We start from the raw sequence: 24,948 nt of genomic DNA, 5'->3' as shown, positions 1-24,948 counted from the left end.
TTTAACCAATGACCTTCCTTCATTACAAGTTTTTCTTCAGAAGTGCTATAGACTGTGGTTTAGGTTACCGATTAGGTTACTGATTAAGGAAAACAATTGAGCCCCAGAAGCTAGGCTACCTCAAGTTCTTTTAATCTTAATGTTGGGAGACGAGCTCAGGGGTTTCAGTGTATATCATAGCTAACATAAAGTTTTAAATAATGTCTTAAGGTTAGGTTAAGATGATTTTGTTAGTGATTTGAGGTAGAAAATATTAGGAATCAATTTAAAATTTAGAAAGAAACACTTTTAATAGTTGATCAAGGGACCCATTGAGGTCAAAGGACCAAAACAATGGCAACCTGACTATTGCTGGCTGATGTGCCTTTCCTGCTAGGATGGGTTGGTGACCAAAAGTGATGATGAATTCCTTGTATCCATTTCTGCCCTCATATTCCTGATATAAAAATATTTTTATGAATGGGTATGTACCCTGAGGATTTAAAGTAGAGCTTGCTGATTGTTTTTTTCTACATAGACGTTTAGATTTGTGATTTTCTTAGAATTTTTGATAAAATTACCTTTTGAGATAAATAATAAGGTGATTGATCCATTCTTTGTATCTGCAAAATGCAGCCTGCTAGTAAAAGAACTGACTGAGAAAAATCCCTTGTTTACTTATGCTTTATTAATTTGTAACAAGTTGCTTGGACATGAATGTTTGTGGGGTTTTGGGAATAAATTGTTTTCACCTGTAATATGTGCAATGTTTAATCATGTAAAAGAAATGGGAAACATGTTGTTGTTTTTTTACTGATATTCCTTCTAATTATTCACTTAAAAATAGAATGTAACTACATTTTAATTTTTATATTGCTTACAAGATTTTGCTGGGGTCTATAAGCTGTCAGAAAAAAAATAAGGAAGTGAGAAGGAAGATATCAGGGAGCAGTGTAGAAGGAATTAATCTGGAAAGAGACAGAGGAGGGAAACATTAGGGCGGAAGAACAGACCAAAAGAAGAGAGTAGAACCAGCAACAAAAAGAATAATAAAACGAGACAGGCGGTGGTGGCACACGCCTTTAATCCCAGCATTTGGGAGGCAGAGGCAGGTGGAGCTCTGTGAGTTCGAGGCCAGCCTGGTCTACAAAAGCTAGTTCCAGGACAGGCTCCCTCCTGCATCTGTTTACAGCCTGTCCAGGGGCTTGCAGGCTCTGCATCTCCTCGTCAGTTTCTCTGACCTGCTGAAAGGTTGCTATTTATTAGGACCCTAGGTGTGATCTTGACATGTTGGAGATTGTGTGTGTGTTTCCCTTTTTTGCTGGCCCCAGAAAGAGCTATCCTTCAGATAGGTCAAGTCCTTAGTTCACTGGTTCAGTGGATCCCCCTCAATCCCTGAGCAGCTGAAGAAGTTCAATATTTTCAAAGGTTGTTTCTTTGTCTGTTGAATTGATTGTCCCGAGAAATCTATTGCTATCCCTTCTTTGCATATATAAACAACTTATTTTCTTATGGAACTTATTTTACTTGGATAGTCACTATTTTTTTTTTTTTACTGAGCTGTAACAGTTAGATTACAATATGCCTAGTAATTTTATTCACATTTCTTATATTAATATTATGAATGATTAATGATAACATTGTAGCTTTAAAGACTAACAGGCAGAAAAACATTTCTTCTATGAAGGAATTTTATAACAGAATTCTTGTCTTTGCGGTCTATTGCTCACAGACCTGCAGATTGATAATTTGCTCTTTTTCTTTTTAAAATAAGATTCTATCTAAAATTTCACCTAGATGAATTTATTTTTGTTTCTGTATAGCTTTTTCCATTTTCTATCTTATTTAGGTATACCTATTTCAAAGTTTGTTGTTGTACTAGAACTCACCAATGCTTTCTTAATTTTCCCGATTACACTTTCTGATCTAATTTTGGAGAGTTTGGGTTGCTATGTTTTGCTGTTTGCTGGTCTTTGCTTCTACACTGTCAAACAGTTGTTAGTTCTGTGTAGCACACTCTTCAGTTTATATACTGTTTTTGTATTTGGAAGTATGATGTGTATTTTACAGCTTATGTCTGTGGTTAATTTTTTTGCGCAGATGAAATGAAGGTATAATAACTAATGAGTGTGTTTGTGTTGTTATCACATTTGTGCTAATGTTGTGGGTTGTTTTAATAGCTTAAGTCTCTTCCTCATATGGTTCCATCCTCTGCTTCTTTGCCTGCCAGAAAATTACTTACAAAGCCAAAAGGACAACAGCCAGGCCCACAAGCACTTTGTTATTCAGTTATTTACCCTCTTTTGGTCCTGAACTTCAAACCTTGGGCTCTGGTCCAGCTCTGGTCCTGCTCTGCTAATGCTCTCTCACTGAGCTTTTTCCATATCCTGCCTGGTCTTTTTGGATCAGATGCGAGACATTGTGTGTCTTTTCATATTGACGGCTCTGTGCTCTACAAATATTTTTATGAATGCAAAATTTCTGTAAATATCTTTGGGGCTGGATTTCAATAAGCAATAAAACTACTTTTGGGCAGATGCTCTTTAGAAGGCCTGGAGAAATATTTAAACTAGCTGTATTTACTTTCACCCGTTAAGCACAGCTTATCTACCCAGGGAAATGGAACCTATGAATTTATCCCTGTCTGGCAGTTAGGATCAGGTATATTTCTGTCTCTGTATTGATGCTTAAAAGTATTTCTTTAAGTCACTTTACAAAAGAATGTTAGAAAAATAATGTGATATATCACACAAATATCTCAGAAAGATATTTAAAAGAAGAAAAATATATTTCTTATTTTTATTCTAATTATGTATTGCAGTTAAAACTAGATTAGGTTTAACTTTAGATAAAATCTTTGAATTACCTTTGTTGTTATTAAGTTTTTTTATCACTGTAATATTGTCCTTTGTGTTAATCTGTAATAAGAAAAATAGTAGAAATGCATCATTCAAAGCTCATGCTAAAATTAAATATGTGAAACTCTTCCTTCTCTTGGGACTTTTAACAAATACACCTTTTTGAAATAGCAGCATTTTCATAAGAATGAAGGACCTATTAATTGTATAAAACAAACTATTTCAAAATTAGAGTTATGAAGGAAAATGTGACTACTCACAATGTAAAGAGAAAGAAAATAAAACTTATAAATATTGGTGAAGCTTAAGGTTGGCAGGCTTTACACATCTGTTTAAACTGTTCTTATAATGTTGCACATGCTTTCGAGAGGGAGGGCTATGTGGTATAACATATACTCTATACAAATCCATGGTAATTAGCTTGTGAGTAGGTTCTATTTAAGAAGAAAATAAAGGATATCCTTGCTTTGCTTGTATATCTCAGACACGCAGTCTGGGAAGGCACTAAGTGGCTGAGGTAATTTTTTCCTTTGTGGATCTGACACATTTTTAATACGAAAAGAGTGGGAAAATGAGGCACAAGAAAATCAAATATCGAAGGTGTATATTCATACATAAATACAGCCAAACAGCAGGTATTGGTGCAAGTGTTTGAGGGATGAAAAACCTTTCCTTAACTTTTGTTTAATTTTTCAAAAGCTTTACTTTTATTTCACCTGTATCTGTGTTTTACCTATGAGGTGACCTTGCATTGTTTATGTGTGGTGCCTGCAAATGCTAGACAAGGGCGTGGATGATCTGGAACTGTCCACAGCTGTTACGTGGTTGCTGGGAATGAACCCCCAGGGTCCTTTGGGAGAGCAACAAGTGCCTTTACTGCTGAGTCATGGCTAGTCCCTAGAGGCTCAGATTACGATCTGCTGCCGGCATCTGAAAATTTCTAGAGTCTCTGAGCAGCATCATTTCACATTTACCGGGCCACAATGTGAAAATGGCAGTTGTGAGCAGTCTTTAGTATTTTAAATGGGAACATTCCCATAAAGATCAGTGTTTATATTTTATATGCAAACATACAATTTATGTCTTCTAAAAATCAAGAAATTCAAACAAAATCTGCTCTTTAGTATGTTGCGACATTGAGAGCTGTAGTGATTCATGCCTGCGGTCCCTGAAAATAGAGGACAGAGCAGGTTTGAAGTGAATTAAAGGTCTACTCAGGTTGTGTTTCAAGACCTGGCTAAGACAAAGGAAAACAAACACCACCCAGTAGTGTTTCCGCCAGACAAGGAGGTTGAGAGACATGGAACTCTGGACTTAGTCACCAAAACTAAGATAATCTGTATGCTTGATCTGATTGCTCTTGATTTAATAACCATTGATTTAAAAAAATGTTTATTTATATCATGTTTTATTTTTCCATCCATTTTTTTATTTTCAAGTCTTTCCAAACGTTAACAGGAAAATAAGCAACTGGGCAAGATGCTGACTTAACTATAGTGGTTTGATCTCCAGTGCTGTATACATGTTCTTATTAAAATATACACTATGTTACATGGTGTTATTTCAAATTTAATTGTAATGAATGGTAAACTGGGGTGGAAGAAAAGAATTTAGATGAATGATGTCTTATATGTCAGTCTCTGTCCTTGGGGGCAGTCATGATGGAAGAGCTATTTAGTTACTTTAATGTTGAATTCAGGAAGGGGCTGATTCCAATAGCACTGTCCATGCTATGCCGTGTGAATGTTCTGTGATGCAAAAGAGACAGAAGTGGAAAGGGAGAATTATTTTCTTTCTCACAAGCACTATCTCTATGTCATCCCAACACGGATGAGACAAATGGATTCAGTTCTAAGAGATCCTTCTAGCGCTGTACTTTTGGAAAACCAGCTCATTTCAGATTTAGACTTTTCTAATTTTGCATGAACAGAAATAAATTTTGCTACTTTACTAATAGCTGTTTCCCTCTTTTCTTCTCTTTCCAAGACCACCAGCTTGTAAGTATGATTTTGTACTTACGGAAAGGAAAATAACAGAACTTCGACCAGATACATGTAAGGTGTGAACGCCTTCTGTGATCCATTTCAAAATCATGGGCCAAAGGATTTGTCCACTGCAATAATGTAACCAGCATTGTTTTAGAATGAACTATTCAATCTGTTATTCAGGTGTATATATATGTTTTTTTATTTATTAAAAATTTCCACCTCCTCCCTGCCTCCCCTTTTCCTCTCCCTCCCCCACTCCCCACACCCTACTCCCTTCCCCTTCCCTCTCCAGTCCAAAGAGCAGTCAGGGTTCCCTGCCCTGTGGGAAGTCCAAGGTCCTCCCCCCCTCCATCCAGATCTAGTAAGGTGAGCATCCAAACACGCTAGGCTCCCACAAAGCCAGTACGTGCAGTAGGATCAAAACCCAGTGGCTGAACCCAAAGGTGTATATATTTTAACACATTTTGGAGATTCAAGATAAGAAAATATAATATTCATATAATAAAAAGCATTCTGAATATATTCTAATGCTGTTTGTTTTCCCTTATCTGCTTCCTATATACATTTTAAAATTGAGTGTTTATATCTTATCCTAATCAGTGAAAATGTTAAAAACATATTTTCTAAAGAGAAATAGCAAGTTTAGTGCTTTAGAGTGGAAGAAAATCAATATCACTGTACCTCTCTATTGTAAAAAAATTTTAATTTGAAAATTTATTGTTTAGTGAAATAAGTTGGATTAATGTGATCCTTGTTAAGATGAATATTTTTATGTGCTTCAAATAACAATGTTGTGCTACTGTGTCAAATAAATTAATAATTTATGAAGCTATGATGCTTAAGATGAAATCCTAAATCCATAACTTAATGACTTTAAGTAGATTAATTTAATTCATTGTATTTCTAAGTTCTCTAAGAAATGTTTATGAAATTTACTCAAGTAAACTACAAATAGTATCTGTTAACTATTGTAGTAGTAGGGGCGGCGTGGTTGCGTCCCCAGCACCTGGCCGCCCCCACGGCTAGCTTATGCCCCGAAATAATTACACAGACACTGTATTCTTTTAATCACTGCTTGGCCCTTAGCTCTAGCCCTTACTGGCTAATTCTGATATCCCAATCAACCCATCTCTAATAATCTGTGAACACCGGTCTTACCGGGAAGATTCTAGGTCTGAGCTTCATCCCGTGTGTCTGCCCAGGAGCCTGGAGCATGGCGTCTGCTCCGGAGAGGAGAGCTGTCGAGTCTGACCTCACTTCCTCTTCCTCCCAGCGTTCTGTTCTGTTTACTCCACCCACCTAAGGGTGGGCCTATCCAATGGGCCTAGCAGTTTCTTTATTGCTTAACCAATGAAATCAACAGATTAATATATGACACTCCCACATCACACTATGATGATAAAAATAAAGATGATTATAGCTAACAGTTGCATAGGTCATTGTGCCATTGGAGCATATTAACCCGTCTAACTATGTAAAACCACTTGAAACTAGTCTTACATAACTGATGAAGAGACGCCAGCATGAAGATGCTGAAGACTCATGTGTAACTCAAGTCCCATCAGAGCTATCTGGTTACATGTCAATCAACTTGTTAACATCCTTCATCAACTTTTTAGTAATGTGAGGAGATAAATACCACTGTAATTTGGAATGCAATCTAAATTTCTGTGGCATTCTCCATCTCACCTGTTTAAGGCCCTTCCCTGCCACAGAAATGTCTTCCTTGAGTCTCTGTACCTCTGTAGTTTGTTATTATATGCTACTGAAGGGGAATGCCAAGTAGAGTCCATACCAATGCTCTTCGTTGTGGTTTCCTTTTCTTTCTTCCTTTCTTCCTTCCTTCCTTCCTTTCTTTCTTTCTTTCTTTCTTTCTTTCTTTCTTTCTTTCTTTCTTTCTTTTTTTTTTTGTATTAGTGTCTTAGTGTCTACAGTTGATTGTCTTCTTGTTATATACTCACAGGATCTACTATGTGTGTGAACACCACCTGTCCTTTTCTGTTTCAAAATGTCTGCTTAGTGTAGTGTCAGTTGACCAGCCAGACTAGAGTGTGACCCACACAGTGTCCTGTTTGGACATAATCACATCTCTGAAGTAGGATGTAATTAAATTCATTTTAAAATTAAAACTTTGTGTGTGTGCGTATTTTCTTGTGCATGTCAAGTGTCCATGCCAGTACACACAAACACACACACACACACACACACACACACACACACACACACAAACACACACACACACAAATGTGCTTGTTTGTGTTGGAAGCTGGAGGACCGACTGAAGTGTCAGTTTCATGAGTGTTGGCTACCTCCTTTGAAGTAAGGATTCTCATTGGCCTGGGTTTCACAAGTTAGTTTGGCTGGCTAGTCAGGGACCCCTATAATCCTCCTTTCTTTGCCTGCCCAGAACTGAGACTATTAACATGCAACACCATGTTTGGCATTTTGTTTGAAAGATTATTTAGGTTAGTTACATGTATGCATGCGTGTCTGCATGCACATTTGTGCATGAGTATAGTTGCCTGCAGAGTTAAGAAGAGGGTGTCAGATCATCAGGACCTAGAGTTATAAGTGGTCTTGAGCTTCCCAGACATCAGCACCGGGAGCTGAACTCAGGTCCTCTGCACGATCAGTAACTACTCTTAAGTGTTGAGACAACTCATCTTCTGTATTTCTATCTATTTTTACATAGGTTTTGGTAACTAGACTCAGGAGCAGGGATGCTCTTTCTTGACTGGGCCATTTCCCCAGACAGTGATTAATTTTCTGGCCAAATTGTATATCCAACTGAAAGCATTATCAGGCATAATATTCATGTGATTTTTTGTGAAGTTTTTTGCTGATATAGTAAAATTGCCAATAACAAACTGAGGAAAGGAGGGGGCTGGTATTCCAATAGCATCTTCAACATTGACCCCCCCCCCAAGGACCTATCTTCCTTCTATTAAGTCCGATTTCCTTAGGATTCCATAACTTCCCAATACTAGCATCAACTAGGAACTTTCACCTATAATCCTACATTTAGCTGACATTTAAGATGAAGTAAAGCACTATTGAGTCAATCTATGCATTAAAATCTTTACTTGCAATACTATCTTATGTACCTCTCCAAATTCTCCATAAGCATATCTTTTTAATATCCTCAGTGATTGGCTGAATAATCAAAGAAATAAAAGTTGAAGGATGGGCAATATCAGAAAGACTTTTTTGGTATGTTATATAATGAATAATCAGTGAGCATTATGTAAATCTGTGAATGAGTAAATGGATGAATGGATGAATCAGAAGTCAAATCCTCTGCAGAAGCACAGGCCAATAGGGGGAGCTTGGCACCTCAAAAGTGTGATGTGACTGGGGAATATTGAGCCAAACGACACAGAATTTACTGAATGTGACCATCTTGTCAAATTCAAAGAAACACATGCTGTTTCTCTGGGGTGAGCTTTTAGATTTCCCGATGAAGAGATTGCTAAACATTACTAAGTAGCTCCAAGACAAATAAATATATTTTATTCCTCAGGTGGCAAAAACAACATCTATGAAGAACATTGGAGGGGGGTCATTTTGAGATGGAGGATTTCAGAACATGAAGAGCATTTTCCCTAATATTTTATTGTCTTGTGAACATGGGGTACTTGAAAAATGAAAGAAAATCTGGAAGGTGAACAGCTGGTAATACAGATGGTGTTGATGAATTGAATTTGGATTTCTACACTGGGGCTTACATTTCTGGAATGTTAGGCTCCTCTTGGCTCAGAGTAGAATTTTGTCTTACAGGGAGATAGAAGATTGTTTTTGCATGCAGGCTAAAAGTGCTTTTAAGTGGAGCACAAGATTACAGAAAGTGTTTGAAGACTAAATTTAAAGGCACCATTCACCCAGACAGACACATACACCTCCTGGTTTCTTCCCTTTATCCTTATCAGCAGCAATCAGTATTTAGATCAGATTCACCCACCTACCACTTCCCCCTTGGGTCTTGGCTTGGCTGTTCTCACGGTTAATTTATTTGTTCCAAGCACACTCCCACCTTTGGCATTGTCTCCACTGTTAGCCAGAAATGCTGCCCCATGTCTTGTGTAGTAGCATGGCTCTTGTATATCTCTGAACACTTGTCTTCCATCATGAAAAGTGTTTGCATATATCTTTATTTCAAAATTTCAATAAATACTTGGATTATTTCAATTTTTCAGCAACCTATGCCAAATTAAATAAATGAAGCAGTAATGCTTTGAAGTTTCTATCTTTTAAGTGGGAGAAAAGTGGGCAGCAATTATTATTCAGACTGTCTGGAACAAAAAGGTCTGCTTGAAGATTAGAGAGTTCTTAGAGATAATTTGAGAGTCTCATGGCTTTAAACTCTTCTAATACAAGACTTCAGTATTACAAAATTTTAGCCAAGACAAATAGAGTAATAAGTTCAATTAAAAATTAATTTAAAAATATTCTCCTAACTATATGAGTTTATTGTACATTCATTGTATCTGAACAGATAAAATAATGATCATTTTTATGCCTTCCCTTAATAACATTTTAGGAAAACTAACTTTGACTGGCAAGCAAACAGCATCCACAACAATGAAGATGCTAAAATCATTACACTGACGAATGTGTCATTAGTTTCAAGACTGCTTTTCATGGAGATTTTAAAGAAATGTATGAATGTTATTTCATTTCAAACCTTATTTCCTTTTTTTTTTTTTGGTTGGGAGACTTTTAAGGACTGCTTCTATTTTTCCTATGGGTTATGGGTCTACTTAAATTGTTCATCTGGACTTGATTTCATTTTGGTACATGGACCCTATCCAGAAAATTGCCCATTTCTTTTAAATTTTCCAGTTTTGTGGAGTAGAGGTTTTTGAAGTATGACCTAATGAGTCTCTGAATTTCCTCAGTGTCTCTTGTTATCTCCCCCTTTTTGTTTCTGATTTTGTTAATTTGGTTATTCTTTCTCTGCCTTTTGGTTAGTTTGGATAAAGGTTTCCTTATCTTGTTGATTTTCTGGAAGAAAACTTTTTTTGTTGAATTTTTTTTTTTTTTTTTTTTTTGCTTCTTTGATTCTTTGTATTGTTCTCTACGGTGATTGAAAGTTTTACTGGGTATAGCAGTCTGGGTTGGCATCAGTGGTCTCTTAGTGGCTATATAACTTCTGTCTAGGATCTTCCTGCTTTCAGAGTCTCCATTGAGAAGTCGGGTATTACTCTGATGGGTATACCTTTATATGTAACTTGACCTTTTCCCTTTGAAGCTCTTAATATTCTTTCTTTATTCTGTTTGTTTTGTGCTTTGATATTTATGTTGTAAGGGGACTTTTTGGGGGTCCAGTCTACTTGGTGTTCTGTAAGTTTCTTGTATCTTCATAGGCATTTCCTTCTTTAGGTTGGTAAAGTTTTCTTCTATAATTTTGTTGAATATATTTTCTGTGCATTGGAGATGATATTCTTCTTCTATCCTTGTTATTCTTTAATTTGCTCTTTTCATGCTGTACAGATTTTCTGGATGGTTTGCGTTATGACTTTGTTGGTTTTAATGTCTTCTTTGATCAATGAATCCATTTCCTCTATTGTATCTTCAATGTCTGATTCTCTCTTCCATTTCTTGCATTCTGTTGGTTATGCTTGCATCTGTAGATCCTGTTCATTTACCCAGGTTTTCCAATTTCAGAATTCCCTAGGTTTATGTTTTCTTTATTGTGTCTATTTCAATTTTCACATTTTGAACTATTTCCTTTACCTTTTTGATTGCTTTTTCTTGGGTTTCTTTAAGAAAGATTGATTTCTTGTATTTTCCTCAATTTTGTTAAGACATTTTTATTTCCTCTTTAAGGGTTTCAATCATCTTCATACATTAATTTTTCTCGTCTTTTTCTCCTGCATCTACTGCACTGGGATGTCCATGTCTTCCTGTTATAGGACCACTAGGTTCTTTTTTTTTTCTTTCTTTTTTTACTTTTTTTGTTATTTATTTATTAAAGATTTCTGCCTCCTCCCCGCCACCGCCTCCCATTTTCCTCCCCCTCCCGCAATTAACTCCCCCTCCCTCGTCAGCCTGAAAAGCAATCAGGGTTTCCTGCCCTGTGGGAAATCCAAGGACCACCCACCTCCATCCAGGTCTAGTAAGGTGAGCATCCAAACTGCCTAGGCTCCAACAAAGCCAGTACGTGCAGTAGGATCAAAAACCCATTGCCATTGTTCTTGAGTTCTCAGTAGTCCTCATTGTCTGCTATGTTCAGCGAGTCTGGTTTTATCCCAGGCTTTTTCAGACCCAGGCCAGCTGGCCTTGATGAGTTCCCAATAGAACATTCTCATTGTCTCAGTGTGTGGGTGCACCCCTTGCGGTCCTGAGTTCCTTGCTAGTGCTCTCTCTCCTTCTGCTCCTGATTTGGACCTTGAGATTTCTGTCCGGTACTCCAATGTGGGTCTCTGTCTCTGTTTCCTTTCATTGCCTGATGAAGGTTAATATTCAGGAGGATGCCTATATGTTTTTTGGAGGGTTCACCTTCTTATTAAGCTTCTCTAGGATCACGAATTATAGGCTCAATGTCCTTTATTTATGGCTATAAACCAAATATGAGTGAGTACATCCCATGTTCCTCTTTTTGGGTCTGGCTTACCTCACTCAGGATTTTGTTTTCTATTTCTGTCCATTTGCATGAAAAATTTAAGAAGTCATTGTTTTTTATTGCTGAGAAGTACTCTAATATGTATATATTCCATACTTTCTTCATCCATTCTTCCATTGAAGGGCATCTAGGTTGTTTCCAGGTTCTGGCTTTTCAAATGGCCAAAAGACACTTAAGGTCATGCTCAACTTCCTTAGCGATCAGGGAAATGCAAATCAAAACAACTTTAAGATACCATCTTACACCTGTCAGAATGGCTAAAATAAAAAACACCAATGATAGCCTTTGCTGGAGAGGTTGTGGAGAAAGGGGTACACTCATCCATTGCTGGTGGGAATGCAATTTTGTGCAACCACTTTGGAAAGCAGTGTGGCAGTTTCTCAGGAAATTCGGGATCAACCTACCCCTGGACCCAGCAACACCACTCGGGAATATCCCCAAGAGATGCCCTATCATACAACAAAAGTATATGCTCAATTATGTTCATAGTAACATTGTTTGTAATAGACCACTAGGTTCTTGCGGTGCTATTTTGCTCTTTAGTTTGTTTAAACTAAAATATGCTCGGCCTTCAAGCAAGAAAACTAGTGAGTGACCACAGGAGTGGATTTCAAGAAAACTGCAATATAGTATATTTGGCTTGAAGGAGAAAAGGCGAATTATAGTATAGAAAGAGTTGAGTGGGATGAAGGGTGAAAGAGCAGAGTAGATATATTATGTGATGTGATAATTAGCAATTAGCAACCTTTGAAACATCTTTTTGGTATGTACTACTACAGAAAGTTTCTAACATTTACATATAAATATTTACATATACATGTATACATTACATATCCATGACAGGGTTTTAATTAAATTATTCTATAACAGGAAACAATGCCTTTCCCAGATACCACAGACTATTAAATAAAAATGTCAGTGCTAGGTACAGATTTAAATTTGTTGGTCAATGGGGTCTCATTGATCTCCAGATATTATGGTCTATTTTTAATTGCTCTTGGTTGCATTCCAGTACTTAATGTTAAGACCCTATTGCTGAAGAAGCCTTGACTCATAGGATGTGGAGAAATCATGCCATCACTGACTTGGAACTTCATTCCTACAGGCTAGCTTCCTTAGTACTAGAAAGTTCTGTTTATGCAATCTTGGGAGAAAAGTGCTCAGTAATCTTGTCTATTTGGGAACAATATGAAACACAGCAATGTCTGGTTTAGTTTCCCCATTGGTGTAATAGTGGCATTGATAGTGTAAGAATAACCAATCACTTTTTTTGTTGGCATTTTGATCTGTGTAACAAGACAAAACTCTGGTCTAGTACTACTTACTGTATTCCAAACTCATGACTACTATGTCACAAGTCCAGGGATAAAAATAAATGTGATTATTCTGTCACATATTCATATTACTAAACTGTTGCCTATGTTAGTTAATATCTTTAAAACTACAGATTATTGCATCTCTCATCTAAGAAGCCCCCTTAAACCATCTGGATTTCTATTTTAAACCTCTTCTTCTTGACCTTGCATAAAAGTGGACCTATGTTTGTGTTTCTTTGCCCAATTACAGATTATACTATAGAAACATATATGTTATCATCACATTCTCCAGAATCCCACTCTAAGGATTCATTTTGAGATATTTCTGTATTAAAGGCCTGAGGACTGCAGAGAGCAAGAAGTTGCCTAAAATCACCAGAAAGACCTCAGCCTACCCAAGGAGGATTTCTCATTCATCCATTTATATATTTATTATTTTATTTTTAATATGTTTTATTTTTGATATATGGTTCCATTTTGTAACCCAGGCTGTATCTAACTTGCAACCCCCCTGCCTCACTCTTCAGCCAGCTAATAGCTGGAATCTCAGGTCTGAATTCACTATAGCCAGGTTTGCACTCCAGTTCTCCTTGGGAATTCCAATGAGTACACAAAAAGCTTCTCAGACTGAGTCAAGGATATTGTGCCTTTTTTTTTTTTTTTTTTTTTGAGACAGGATTTTCTGTATCTCCGGCTGTCTGGGAACTCACACTGTAGACCAGGCTGGCCTTGAACTCACAGAGATCTGCTCCTCTGCTTGCCTCTGCCTCCCTGAGTGCTGGGATTAAACACATGAGCCACCACCTCCCAGCACAGGACTTTGCCTTTTTGTTTCCATACTGACTATGTGATGTCTCTGTGCATAGGCTCTTGTGAGGTGACATTCTTTTGGTGTAAGATTCCTTGTCTAGGGGCTGATGTTTCAGTCACTAAGCACACATCTAATGGCTGACTTTAATTCCACTGAGCAGAACCTGATCATGGTAGGGGGCTCTGGAACTGGACTTCCTGTCCACCTGTCGCTGGCCTTTCCTTTTCCCTTTTCTCCTAGGCCTATTTAAATGAGGACTTCGATGTTACATCTTTCTTGTCACTTTCAGGCTTCATTTTTTTTAAGACATAACTTTTTATTGAGCTTTTGGGAATTCCACATCATGCAGCCCAATCCCACTCATTTCCCAGTCCCCGTGTATTTGCCCTTCATCCTTGCAGCATCCTCCGCTAAAGGACTGCTTAAGAAGAAATAATAAAAGCACAAATAAGAATGATAATTAAAACAAAGCAAAGGCAAACAAACAGAAAGCAAACAAGCAAACACAGCCCCACATCACCCCTCTGTCGTTCCCCACTTCTCCATTGCTTATTCTTTCATCTTAGCAGCACTGGGAGCGGTGACGCATCATGCAGTAGACCCTTTGGTCCACACTGTTTTATTTGCAACTGTTCATTGTGTAACGTGCTGTTGGTCACGTTCAAGGCGTCAGTACTGCACCGTCACTGAAGTCTTCTTGGGTGTGCTCTCTCATTGCCCAGAGTCATGGAGATCCTGCCGCTATGGTTCCAGAGGACCAGTACTTTTACGTGCTCGAGTAGATCTTACATGGGGTAGATATTGGGGACCGCCTACTTAAAGGCCCGGATGTGTGCCTAGGTGGTAACTGAGTTGGTCCGTCCTGGCCCTGGGACTACCCCTCTCAGGTGAGGCCTGGAGCTAGGTCTCCCAAATCCATGGTGAGGGGTGGGGCCAGCTTTCTCACGCATGGAGGTCAAAAGCACTCCCAGGAGTGGTGGGACCAGCTCTCCTGTGCCGGCGTCATCAGGGTTCCTATATCAGGAGTGGTGAGGTCAGCTCAGAGGTCACCTTAGCATGAACCTCATACTTCAATATATGGCTCCATGCATGGTTTTTATGGGTGGAATCACAGATGACAGACAACAAAGACCCAGACCGCTGTCAGAGACACAGACATGGCCCTCAGCAGCAGCTCAGGCCTGGAGGATGCCATGGTCCTGGGTAGCACTGTAGGCCACTCAGATCAGCATGACTCTGGCAGTGGCATGTCCATCTGACCCCAACATGGCCACAGGTGGCTTCTCAGAACCTGGACATCCTCGTGGCCTTCCGTGGTAACAGGGGCCAAGGACATTAATAGAGACCTCATTGTGCCAGGCCCAGACATGGACTTGGGCAGCAGCTCAGGCCCGAATGTCACAGTGGCCTCAGGTGGTAAGCAGACTACCCAATCAGTCTATTCGTCACTAATGCATCTTCTTCAGATCTGCCTCTTTCCACAGGACGGCAACCATTCTGCCCCCTCCCCATGTATTTATGTGCTCAAGGTTTTGGGTGAACCTATGTTTTCCTCTACCTGTCTAGGTCAGTTGGCCTCGGAGGGCACGTGGGTGTCCTTCACCCACCCTCTCCTAATCTCCCTTTCATGCTTTCCGGTGTGATATGCAACTTGCGTCATAACACCTGCATCTTTGCCTTGTTTACAGTTGTGACCTGAGCCTTGAACCAAACACCGTGTAAAGTCAGAGGCTGTGCACTGTCTGCCAGTGGATGAGTGCGAATAACTGTCCTGTAGTGACCTTTCTATCTAAGGTCACATAAGCCATAGCTTCCTATGAAGTGTGCCGCTGACATTTCTATATGAAGCTATCTTCATTTCTCTAAAGATGGAGTTATATATTCTACAAAATATAAACATAAAACTAGCTAAGTAATAAAATGGATCACAAAAAGGACAAGGTATTAGAAAAAAAAACCCAAAACAAAATACTACACTAAGATATTTCTTGTTAAGCTACTGCAAGAGTCTGAAGAGAAAAACAGCTCTTGGCTAGTAAAATACAGCACATTGCCACAAGAGGGCAGCCTTTTAACAGAAATTTCTTCACAGCCACAGGGTTGGAACAGGCTTTTGTTGTCGCTGTTTGTTTTGTGCTTTGCAATCTCCAGGCAGTAGATATAAAACTAAATACTGATGTGGTAATGCAAGGTTATTAGTAATTTCTTTACCCTCTGTAAGTTGTATCTTTATATTGCTGCTGACCTCAATGATGGAGGTAAAACCTGAACCAAAAATGAAAGTTCTCCATCCTTTCTTCACGCGGTATTTTGAACTGCCAAGGGAGAAAGTCATACTCAATAAACCCCACAAATCAGGGAGCTCAGATAAATGCACCCATCTATCTCTCCTCTACCTCAGATTCTACCTAAGCCAAAACTACAGAACAACGCATGAAATACAGTTCTTGTTTTCAGCCTTTCTGGTACCGCATGCCACAGTGCTCCTGAGACAAGCTTTTAGGGTGCGAACAGCAGTCTGTCTCGGTCTTGATCCCCGAGACCTGCAGGGTGCTCTCAGACCAGAACTTTCTGATTGCTTCCTTACCGATGATTGTCCCTGGCTGGGCAGAGATAGCACGCCAGGTGTCAACCTCAAGTCCAGAGGCAACTTTAATTGTAATTGCCTGAACCTGGCCTTGTCCAGGTATGAATTTCAGCACTTTCTGAATTGGAAATTACATAGTTAGTACCCAGCATTTCACAGCGCCAGGGGCCTCCAGGTGTTGCCATTGCAAGGCAGCAGTGGTTTTGTTTGATTGCTCTGTTTTGTTTCCAACAGGATCCCACACTGGAGTGCAGCCTGGTCTCATGGTAGCCGTCTTGCCTCACCCTCCTACTGCCGTAATCACTAATTAGAGTTAGGGTTGCCGCACAGGGCTAGGCAGAAAGCATCTAGGAGGGTCTCCTCTGTCTTTTCTGACAGACTTATTCCATCTGTAATCCTGGACCTAACCCTTTTCTAGACACATGATCCGTTTCTCTAAACTTTCAATTTCGAAATCAGTTCGGTCTTCTGGTAAGGAAGCATCCTCCTCCGGCTATTTTCATATTTCTGAGCTGATAGTCTGGTGAGCAGCTGACTATTTCCATTCAACTCACTGCTCATTGCCTGAGATGCATGCCTGCGTTCTTCTGGTTTTGGTTATCTAAGTTTCAAATAATAAACCCAATATTTTCCAAGGTATTAGAGTTGTAAAACTTATATCAAATTAATTCACTTTAGAAATCTGTGCAAATAAAGTTGTCCCTTTCTTTGATTCTCTCAGGTGGTAGATGAGGAAATAATACCATAGAGCAGCAACCAAAATAGAAACTGAGGGTTAATGCCTGTCCTTATTTCTCAGTGAGCCCAAGGGATGCCGGGTATGGGGAATAGCACATATCTTCCAGCTAGTGTTTTGCAGAATGCACGTGAAAATCAAGGTTTTTATGGGTGAAGTTTCCCATCCCAGTTTGTGAAGAAGAAATGATTGACCTGATGCAAGTATTCTAGCGAAAGTCTTTGTGGTCCCAGACTGAGAGATGGGTATCATTATAGCCCTGTGGACCTGCAGCCATCTAGATATATTGTTGATCTGGTATAATCAAAGAAACCCGTGATTGTGGGGTCCATAACTGCACTTTGTATAAACTAATAATCAGAAACAATAGTTTGTCTGTCTTGGATGTTAAAACTTGTTGCATCTCATTGATTACTAATGTCTGTGTTGAATTATCTGTCTTTAGCTCCAGGAATTTGGATCAATGCTGGAAAACAGGATGAAAGAGCCTGCATTGATAATTTCATTCTGCCACCCAATGGCTATTGCATATGTCTTGCAAATGTATTGGCCATATTCATCTTTTTATTGACTTATTTTCAACTTGACACAAACTTGGGTAATTGGAGAAGAACCTTAGTTGAGATCATGCCACCATCAGATTGGGCTGGGGGCAAAATCTGCTGGGGTGCTTTCTTAATTGATGGTTTCTGTGGGAGGGACAGGCCTACTGTGGATGGTTTGGGTTCTGGGCAGGTGGTCTGGGGTGGTACAAAAAAGGCCACTGAATGTGTGCCAGGAGAGCAAACCAGAGGTGCATTTCTCAACAACCTATGCTTCAGTTCCTACCCTTGAGTTCCCTCCCTAATTTCCCTTCATGATGGGCCATTTGGTGTATGTTGTAATAAACCCTTTCTATGGAAGCTGCTTTTGGTGATGATGTTTATGGCAGAAGTAAAAAGCAAATCGGACGACACTTGGTGTCTGATTGTTGGCACCTCATGACGATTCTCAGTCTTGTAACTAGAGGAGGGAAGTAAGCCTTGCCTTTATCAGTTTACTTGCTGATATGAAACACCAGAGCCATTGACCAAAAACTAAACAATTAGCAGATTGTGTTCTTTGCTGTTGAGACTGGTATCACAGAGATAGCTAATTTCCATCTAAGGTAGATTTGAATTTACTAAACTATTGAGAGCAAAACCCACATTTTCCCTCCTGAAGATGAATAATCATAGTCGTGATCGTTTCCATTCTAAAATATAAACATTGTCATGTATTTTTGGGGGCTTCATTAAGTGATATTATGCCAGGGAGAACCCCATTAAATTCCTCCACACTGCAAGATCTGAAAGAAGGCTAAAGCATAAATTAGCAGTAGACTTGGATAGTGTGTCAGCATGATAGCAGAAAATGGTTCTGAAAGAAATAATTAAAGACTGGTCACTGTAGGCTATTCTGAATTCTAATTAGAAAATTGAATTGATTAGAGCCCTAAGGGCATAATAATAGCTGTTCATATAATATATATTCTTATATATTTATGTATTGCTAACTATTATTTCAGGATTGAAAATAATTACATAAAGTTTTGAGATTGTAGATGAAGAATTAAAAAAAAGCATCCTCTAAAAGAAGTATTTCTGAACTGAGTAGTTTTGAAAGCCATTCGTAGTTTCAAACAATTGAGTGCTACTCATCTGAAAACTGGGCCATTTATCTGTGACTAGGCATCCTTATCCCTGTGTTGTCATCACCAGATTTGGTATTAAGCCATGAAAGTAGTTGGGAGTTTGTAGAATAATATAACCAAAGTGCTGGGACTACATTTCCTTTTATACCTGGATGGGTAAACATCACCTTGTACTCTTTATAAAGAGGAAGACAGCTGTAGATGTTATTCAGTTGGTAGAACGTTGGCCACTGCTACTGTTCTGGTTCTACTCTATTACAGGAAAGCACAATCAATGTTGGTTTGTCAAACTGGCATCTGTGTACATATAGTAACTATGGGTTAAGTCTGTAGTCAAGATTGACTTTCATATAGAAAAATACTAAGAGTGAAGAAACTGAATGTGGGGTGCAATATTGAAAAAAAGGTGAACTTTTAAAACCCCAACTCTCTCTGTTGTGAACTTACAATGAAAGGTCAGAAGCTTGAATGTGACTATGCCTATGAGATAACAATATGTAGGGCTTGTAGGATTTCCTGTAGTAAGAGGAGCACGGGCCGTATCTCACAGCCTGGCTAGCTTAATCCCCGAAATAACCACACAGAAATTGTATTAATTGAATCACTGCCTGGCCATTAGCTCTAGCCTCTTATTGGCTAACTCTCACATCTTGATTCAGTCCATTTCAACCCATTTCTAATAATCTGTGTAGAACCACGAAGTCGTGGCTTACCGGGAAAGATTCAACATGTCTGACCTGGTGGCTGGCTCCATGGCGGCAATCCCTGACCCTGCTTTCTTCCTCCCAGCATTCAGTTCTCTTTTTCCCACCTACCTAAGTTTCTGCCATATCAAAAGGCCAAGGAAGTCTCTTTTTATTCAACCAATGAAAGCGACACACAAACATAAGAACTTCTTACACCAATTTCCCCACTTACATTAGCATGTCCAATACTACTGTCATTGTTCATGTTATAGATTTTATAGTTTAGCTTCTGTGTCTTATATAGGAGAGGATATCTTGTAGACATCTGCACCCTCTTTTGCAATTTCACCCGAGTCTTATGTGTAGGAGTTATGTTATAAATATGTCAGTTGGGTCTGGGCACCCTGCAGTCAGCTGTCTGAATTTTGATCAGCCATGGCTTTCTACAATCTCTATCTGCTGCAAAATGAAGTTTCTATGATGAGAAGAAGGATCACATTTAGCTGTGGGTTTAAAAAAATATTATAAATGCAGTTAATAATTGTACTAGTTTCACAGAGTGGGTTCTCCTCTAGGTTTTACAGCCTCATCTGTCATGAATAGTTGGCTATGTTTAGAGTAACAGGTGTGAACTAATTACCTCACCCCCAGTGGGCCTTCAGTCCACTTAGGTAGTCATTGCTTACTACCAAGATGCAATGGCCATCGTTGCACCCTTGAGAATATCTTGCTGCACTGGTCATTGCTGCGATTTGTAGACAGCATAGCTGGTTAGGATTATTTATTGCTTCTCTCCCTTGGCAATTTGCACAGCAACTTCCAATACTCTGTATGAGAGCTAATTCTCAGAGAGGAGGCTTTCAGGTCATGTCCAAATAGAGTCCTCCAAGTCCATGTCTGAAGTGTGTGATATCTTCTAAGATAGGGACTTACTTTAAAATTCTGCAAGGCAACCAAAGGTAATGCTAATAGCCTACAATGTTTTGGAACTTGCCTGGACTCTCCTGAGTTTATTTTAAAATGTTTATTTTTAAATCAGCTAAGTATACACATTCATAGCATTTCTCTGATAGTGTCTGTGTTACATAGAATAATTACATCTAATTTTGGATATTTTTATCATCATTTTATTTAACAAAGCTCATCACATTGCAAAGGTAATTCTTTATTCACATCAAATACAGTAACGTGTTCATTAGGACCCCCTTAGTTCATTGTGTCTTCACAATGTCTTAGAGGTTTGAGCCTCTAAGAGAGACACGTTATCATTAGCATTTAGAGATTACATACCTCTTCTGCTGAAACTTGACTCTGAATTTTTAGCTGATACAGTATAAACTACAGAACTAAAAGCATTCCCCAGAACCTTGGCTCAGACTGGTCTCTGATTGCATGCCTCTGCTCACCATTAACCTAATTCGTCTGACAGGAATACATCTTCAGCAGTGGGGTAGGAGGGGTGGGTTAGGGGAAGCCAAATGAGAAGGGAATTCCCACTTAAAATTCCTCCAAGAGAGCTCCTCGGGATTTATTTCAACAATTAAAGAATATGTAAACATGAAAGTTTCTTAAAGTAGCGAGAAAAAGAAACCGTCCTGGGAATGAAGGGTGCCATACTGCAAGGTGCAGGAGTCTGGAGACACAGTCTGTCTTTGGCTTATTCAAGCCAGTATAACACATAGCTTTGATTATAAGCAAATATGAGTATTTTGAAATCTTTACCTATGTGTGTGTGTGTGTGTGTGTGTGTGTGTGTGTGATTGCAGAGGTCAGAGGACAACTTGTGGGAGTTGGTTTCCTCTCCCTCCCTGTGGGGCTTGAACTCATGTCATAGTATTTAACAGCAATACCCTTACCCACTGATCCACCTTGCTTGCCCTAAAGTAAGATTTTTATTAGATATGTTCATAGTGCATGAAAGTTTTATAGATATTTGAAAGCAGCTCAACATTAAGTTAAAAAAAGTGTACATTTAAAGCTATCAACTGATTGTGACTAGAAGACAGTTTTGAATGGTGGCAGTGTTCTCACGGAAGCAAATGACCTGATTCCTGCTTGGATATGTGGAACCTCTTATGCAGAGGCATTTTAGAGACTTCACTTATTTCCCGATGGAGCTTACCTTCAGATCTTTGCTCTTCACCCTGAGTCATTCCCCTCGTAACGTTCACTCATGTTGGATTCTGTCTTATTCCTCAGACTCTAGTTCCGTCCACTGTCAGCTCTGACTTTTGTAAGGAGTTCTGGCCTATTGGGAGACTTCTCATTTCACCCAGTGTGAAGTGTGCGGTGTGCATTGTGCAGTGTCATCAGGTGAAAGCTACACCAGGCAAACTGAAACCTGTTCAAGAAGTTTTCTTTAAAGGAGTAAATATTCCATCACACCTCAGACACCGACTTTTCTGCTTCCCAACTTGCAGTTACTACTAAATATTATTTTTACTTTTTATGAGTTCATAGTGGATTTTATGGTATTTAAAATAAATGAATTTGAACTACTATTCCAGTTTATGAGTGAAAATATGTTCATAAACTTAAGAAAAATATCTTTACATTTGGAGACATTTTACAAATTCTCGATCTGTCTGTAAAATTTAGGACCAAGGAATGAATTCTTAATTATCCTCATAGCTCAGGATGCACGTGAAACCTACGCTCAGCTAGTCAACTGTATCTACTCATTTGAAACATTGAAATTGACCTAGATACTGTAGGTGGATACCATTTTAGCTGATTGCAGGATGAGAGATTAACCAAGTCTTGTTGGTAATTTCAGTTTTTCGTATTTTTCTCTGAGTAGGCAGATAAGTTCACAGTATAAATTATTGCTATCCTGGTTTTATCATTTTTAAAAAATGTAAACTGCATTCATTTTCACTTGTATTCCTATCCATATCAAGTATGCTCTGTCATACACGATGTTTTTCTTTTTTCAAATTCACTTTAAATTACATTTCAATGATCAAAAGTCTCACTCTTCTATGAAAAAATGTTTGGCTAGAAAATGACAACAAAGAGAGAAACGAGGACATATATCTGCCATCCTGTAGCAAGCTGTATACCAATATTTTGAAAATTCAAAAATTACTTTTTCCATACACTGTTCTACTATTTCTCTGAATTCTTAATGCCATGGATTAGTTGACACTTCTGCCTGTGAAGGGTTTTCAGAAATATATACCATTCCATAAGATGCAGGTCACTGCTCAGACAATGGACAAAAGAATGAATGAGGTAAGTGCCATGTGGCAATCTGTACGGGGCACAGCAGCACATGGAGCCCTGTGCTCTATACCCTGGCGTTTATAAAATAAAGGCTGGAGTCCTGGGAACTTGCTAATTAATATGACTTCGCTGGCATTTCATTAACCTAAATGGTTTAGGTATCCTGTAGATAGACTGCATGTGTTCTCATTTTTAACCTTTCCATAATGTTTCCTAATTGCAGATTTCATTGATTTTTAATAGCAAAAGAAGAACAATAGTTTTAAAGTTATCTTCAATTTGTTTTTTACTAACTGCTAAAGTGCTTTTGTTTCCTCTTTCACCTTGTGAGCTAACTATGTACTCTGGGTTAACAGAAATCCCTAATCATGCTGCCATTGGCTTAGACTTTATAGTGACCTTTTTATTGTCATCTATGATTAGCTATATTGTAGAACCAAATAGCTAATGGAATCTCCAAATAGTTCTCGGGAGGTCAAAGTACCTCCAATAAATACTCAGACTAATTTGTTTATTTGCAATTTCAATCAAATATTTCATTTTACCCTCAAAGAAGGACTAATGAAGGTAAGTGTATAGATGACCTGAGTGGCTAATGAAATTACTATGCTTGAATGACTTAATAAAGTTTGCCTCTTCTATTGTAGCATGTGGCTCTATCATTTAGCAGTGAAAGCTTTAATTCTGTTTGAATCAGAGGACAGTAAACCTCGATTTACTGGCTGCTTGACTTTGGGTAGCATACTTTCTGAACAGTTAAAGTGCCTATACCAATCATAGAGGAGATTGTCTTCTAAACAGTAAGTATTATATGTATGAAGAATATGGTTCTTCATAACAGCTTTGAAATTTTGTATTATTTTGCCTAATAACAAGCCATGTTCTGAGAAACAGCTTTTGACAATTTTGCCTTTGTTCAAACATCACAGATGCTACCCAAACTCCCACGGTGTAGTGTACTGCACACCTTAGCGTAGTATTTCTTATCTTCTATCTTAGAAACCCAGATAGCGCCCCTTCTGAAAATAGTTGCTAACTACTTAACAAAGAGCAGGCAGATAGGTGCCTGATCATATTCCAACAAAAAAATGCTACAGAAGAAAAACTTGTTAGACGTGGAAATGACATGCTTGCAGAGTTCATACCAAGTACAGACCTGGCTGGAGAGGTTTCTCTGGGTGAGTCAGACAGGAGGAAAAAGGGGGACATTACTGTCCCTGAATAGACTTTATAAATATCATGTACCTATGATATTATGACCCTGATTATACATTTTATAAATGTTGTTTCCTTAGGCTGCATTACATTTATAACTAAAGTTTTTTCCCTCAATAATATATTGATCTTGGATTGCTCTGTTGTATTTATGTAACATTTTAAATAATGTGAGTTCTTTGTTTAAAAATGTGTAAAATATAATATCTCCAAACAGAAAATAGAAATCCCATAAAAATCAGTCTTGACTTTAAACCTAATTCGAGTTTAGAATGTTAGCAGGTTTGGATTATTTTTTTTTGTAAGAATTAATGTTTTGATAATTAAGACAATACAGACTTGTAAATCCTGTATTGTAGCTATCAAAATGCAGCCAATGCTTTTAACGTGGCTAATTAATCATTTTACTCATGACTGTTACAAATGCTTTTCTCTAGTTCACTGAGTAGAAGAGTGTCAGGATGTCATGTGGGCAATTGCTGAGACACATGAAATACAGCACAGCATGCCCTCGGTACCTACTGTGACTTAATTATGAAAACCTTGTAGTTTTCTTTCTCCAAGTTCCAAAAGTCAGAATAACGTATTTTTATATAAAGCATATTTTCAAAGTATTTATTCTAAGACTCCAACCATAGCATATAAAGAATAGACCATCATTTACAACTTTTGACTCCTGTAATAACGTTTAATCTAAGATGCAAAAGCTTTGACTAATAGTAGAAAAGATTTTTGTTGTATCTAATTCTATTAGCTTTTTACTGTATGTTTTAAAAGATGAAGCCGTAGCAGGTGTTAGCCTATGAAGGCGTAAGTCACAATGTCACACCAGTTTGGAATTATGATTAATAGGGTGGTATTTATTTAAAAAACTTACAGATAACCATCCCAGACAACAGCCCTCAGCGCAATCAGGAAGAAGTCTAGTCGCCAGAACCAGAGCAGGAAGCAAAGAGAGCAAGAAGGGAAGTAGCCGCTTTTTTAAAGGGAGAGAGACCACGCCCCAATGGGCTGGTATCTCAGCGGCTATTGGCTGGAGGAGCGGAAGGACCTCCCGCAACAAGCCTAGGCCCACAGAGAGTCACAACCAACAACAAGAGATTCTCCCTTCTGTCTCCACTTAGTGCCACCGGAACAACTGTAATGGAACAGCATTAGCAAAGACACCACCCCCTAAGGCATGCTGGATGCTGAGAGCGTGGCCTGAGGCTGTTTTGCAGTGAGCTTTCAGAACATGTATGGAATGAGCACAC

At 38.6% G+C, this 24,948-nt stretch overlaps 1 protein-coding gene across 1 annotated transcript in view; it reads left to right on the top strand.

Moving 5' to 3' along the window:
• The window catches only part of Lipi (lipase I), a 46,158-nt gene extending 24,473 nt beyond the window's left edge, over positions 1 to 21,685 (top strand). Inside the window, exons 9-13 of the mRNA XM_075953235.1 lie at positions 4,824 to 4,891; positions 14,141 to 14,368; positions 16,032 to 16,220; positions 16,396 to 16,457; positions 21,455 to 21,685. Of these exons, the coding sequence (XP_075809350.1) occupies positions 4,824 to 4,891; positions 14,141 to 14,368; positions 16,032 to 16,220; positions 16,396 to 16,457; positions 21,455 to 21,685 (778 nt within the window). The remainder of the gene's footprint in view (positions 1 to 4,823; positions 4,892 to 14,140; positions 14,369 to 16,031; positions 16,221 to 16,395; positions 16,458 to 21,454) is intronic.
• The last annotated feature ends 3,263 nt before the right edge of the window (positions 21,686 to 24,948 follow it).

The sequence above is a fragment of the Microtus pennsylvanicus genome, chromosome 1, assembly GCF_037038515.1.
Source record: "Microtus pennsylvanicus isolate mMicPen1 chromosome 1, mMicPen1.hap1, whole genome shotgun sequence".
Taxonomy (NCBI): domain Eukaryota; kingdom Metazoa; phylum Chordata; class Mammalia; order Rodentia; family Cricetidae; genus Microtus; species Microtus pennsylvanicus.
The sequence above is the reverse complement of the archived record's forward strand: the minus strand, read 5'-3'. Positions and strand labels throughout refer to the sequence as shown.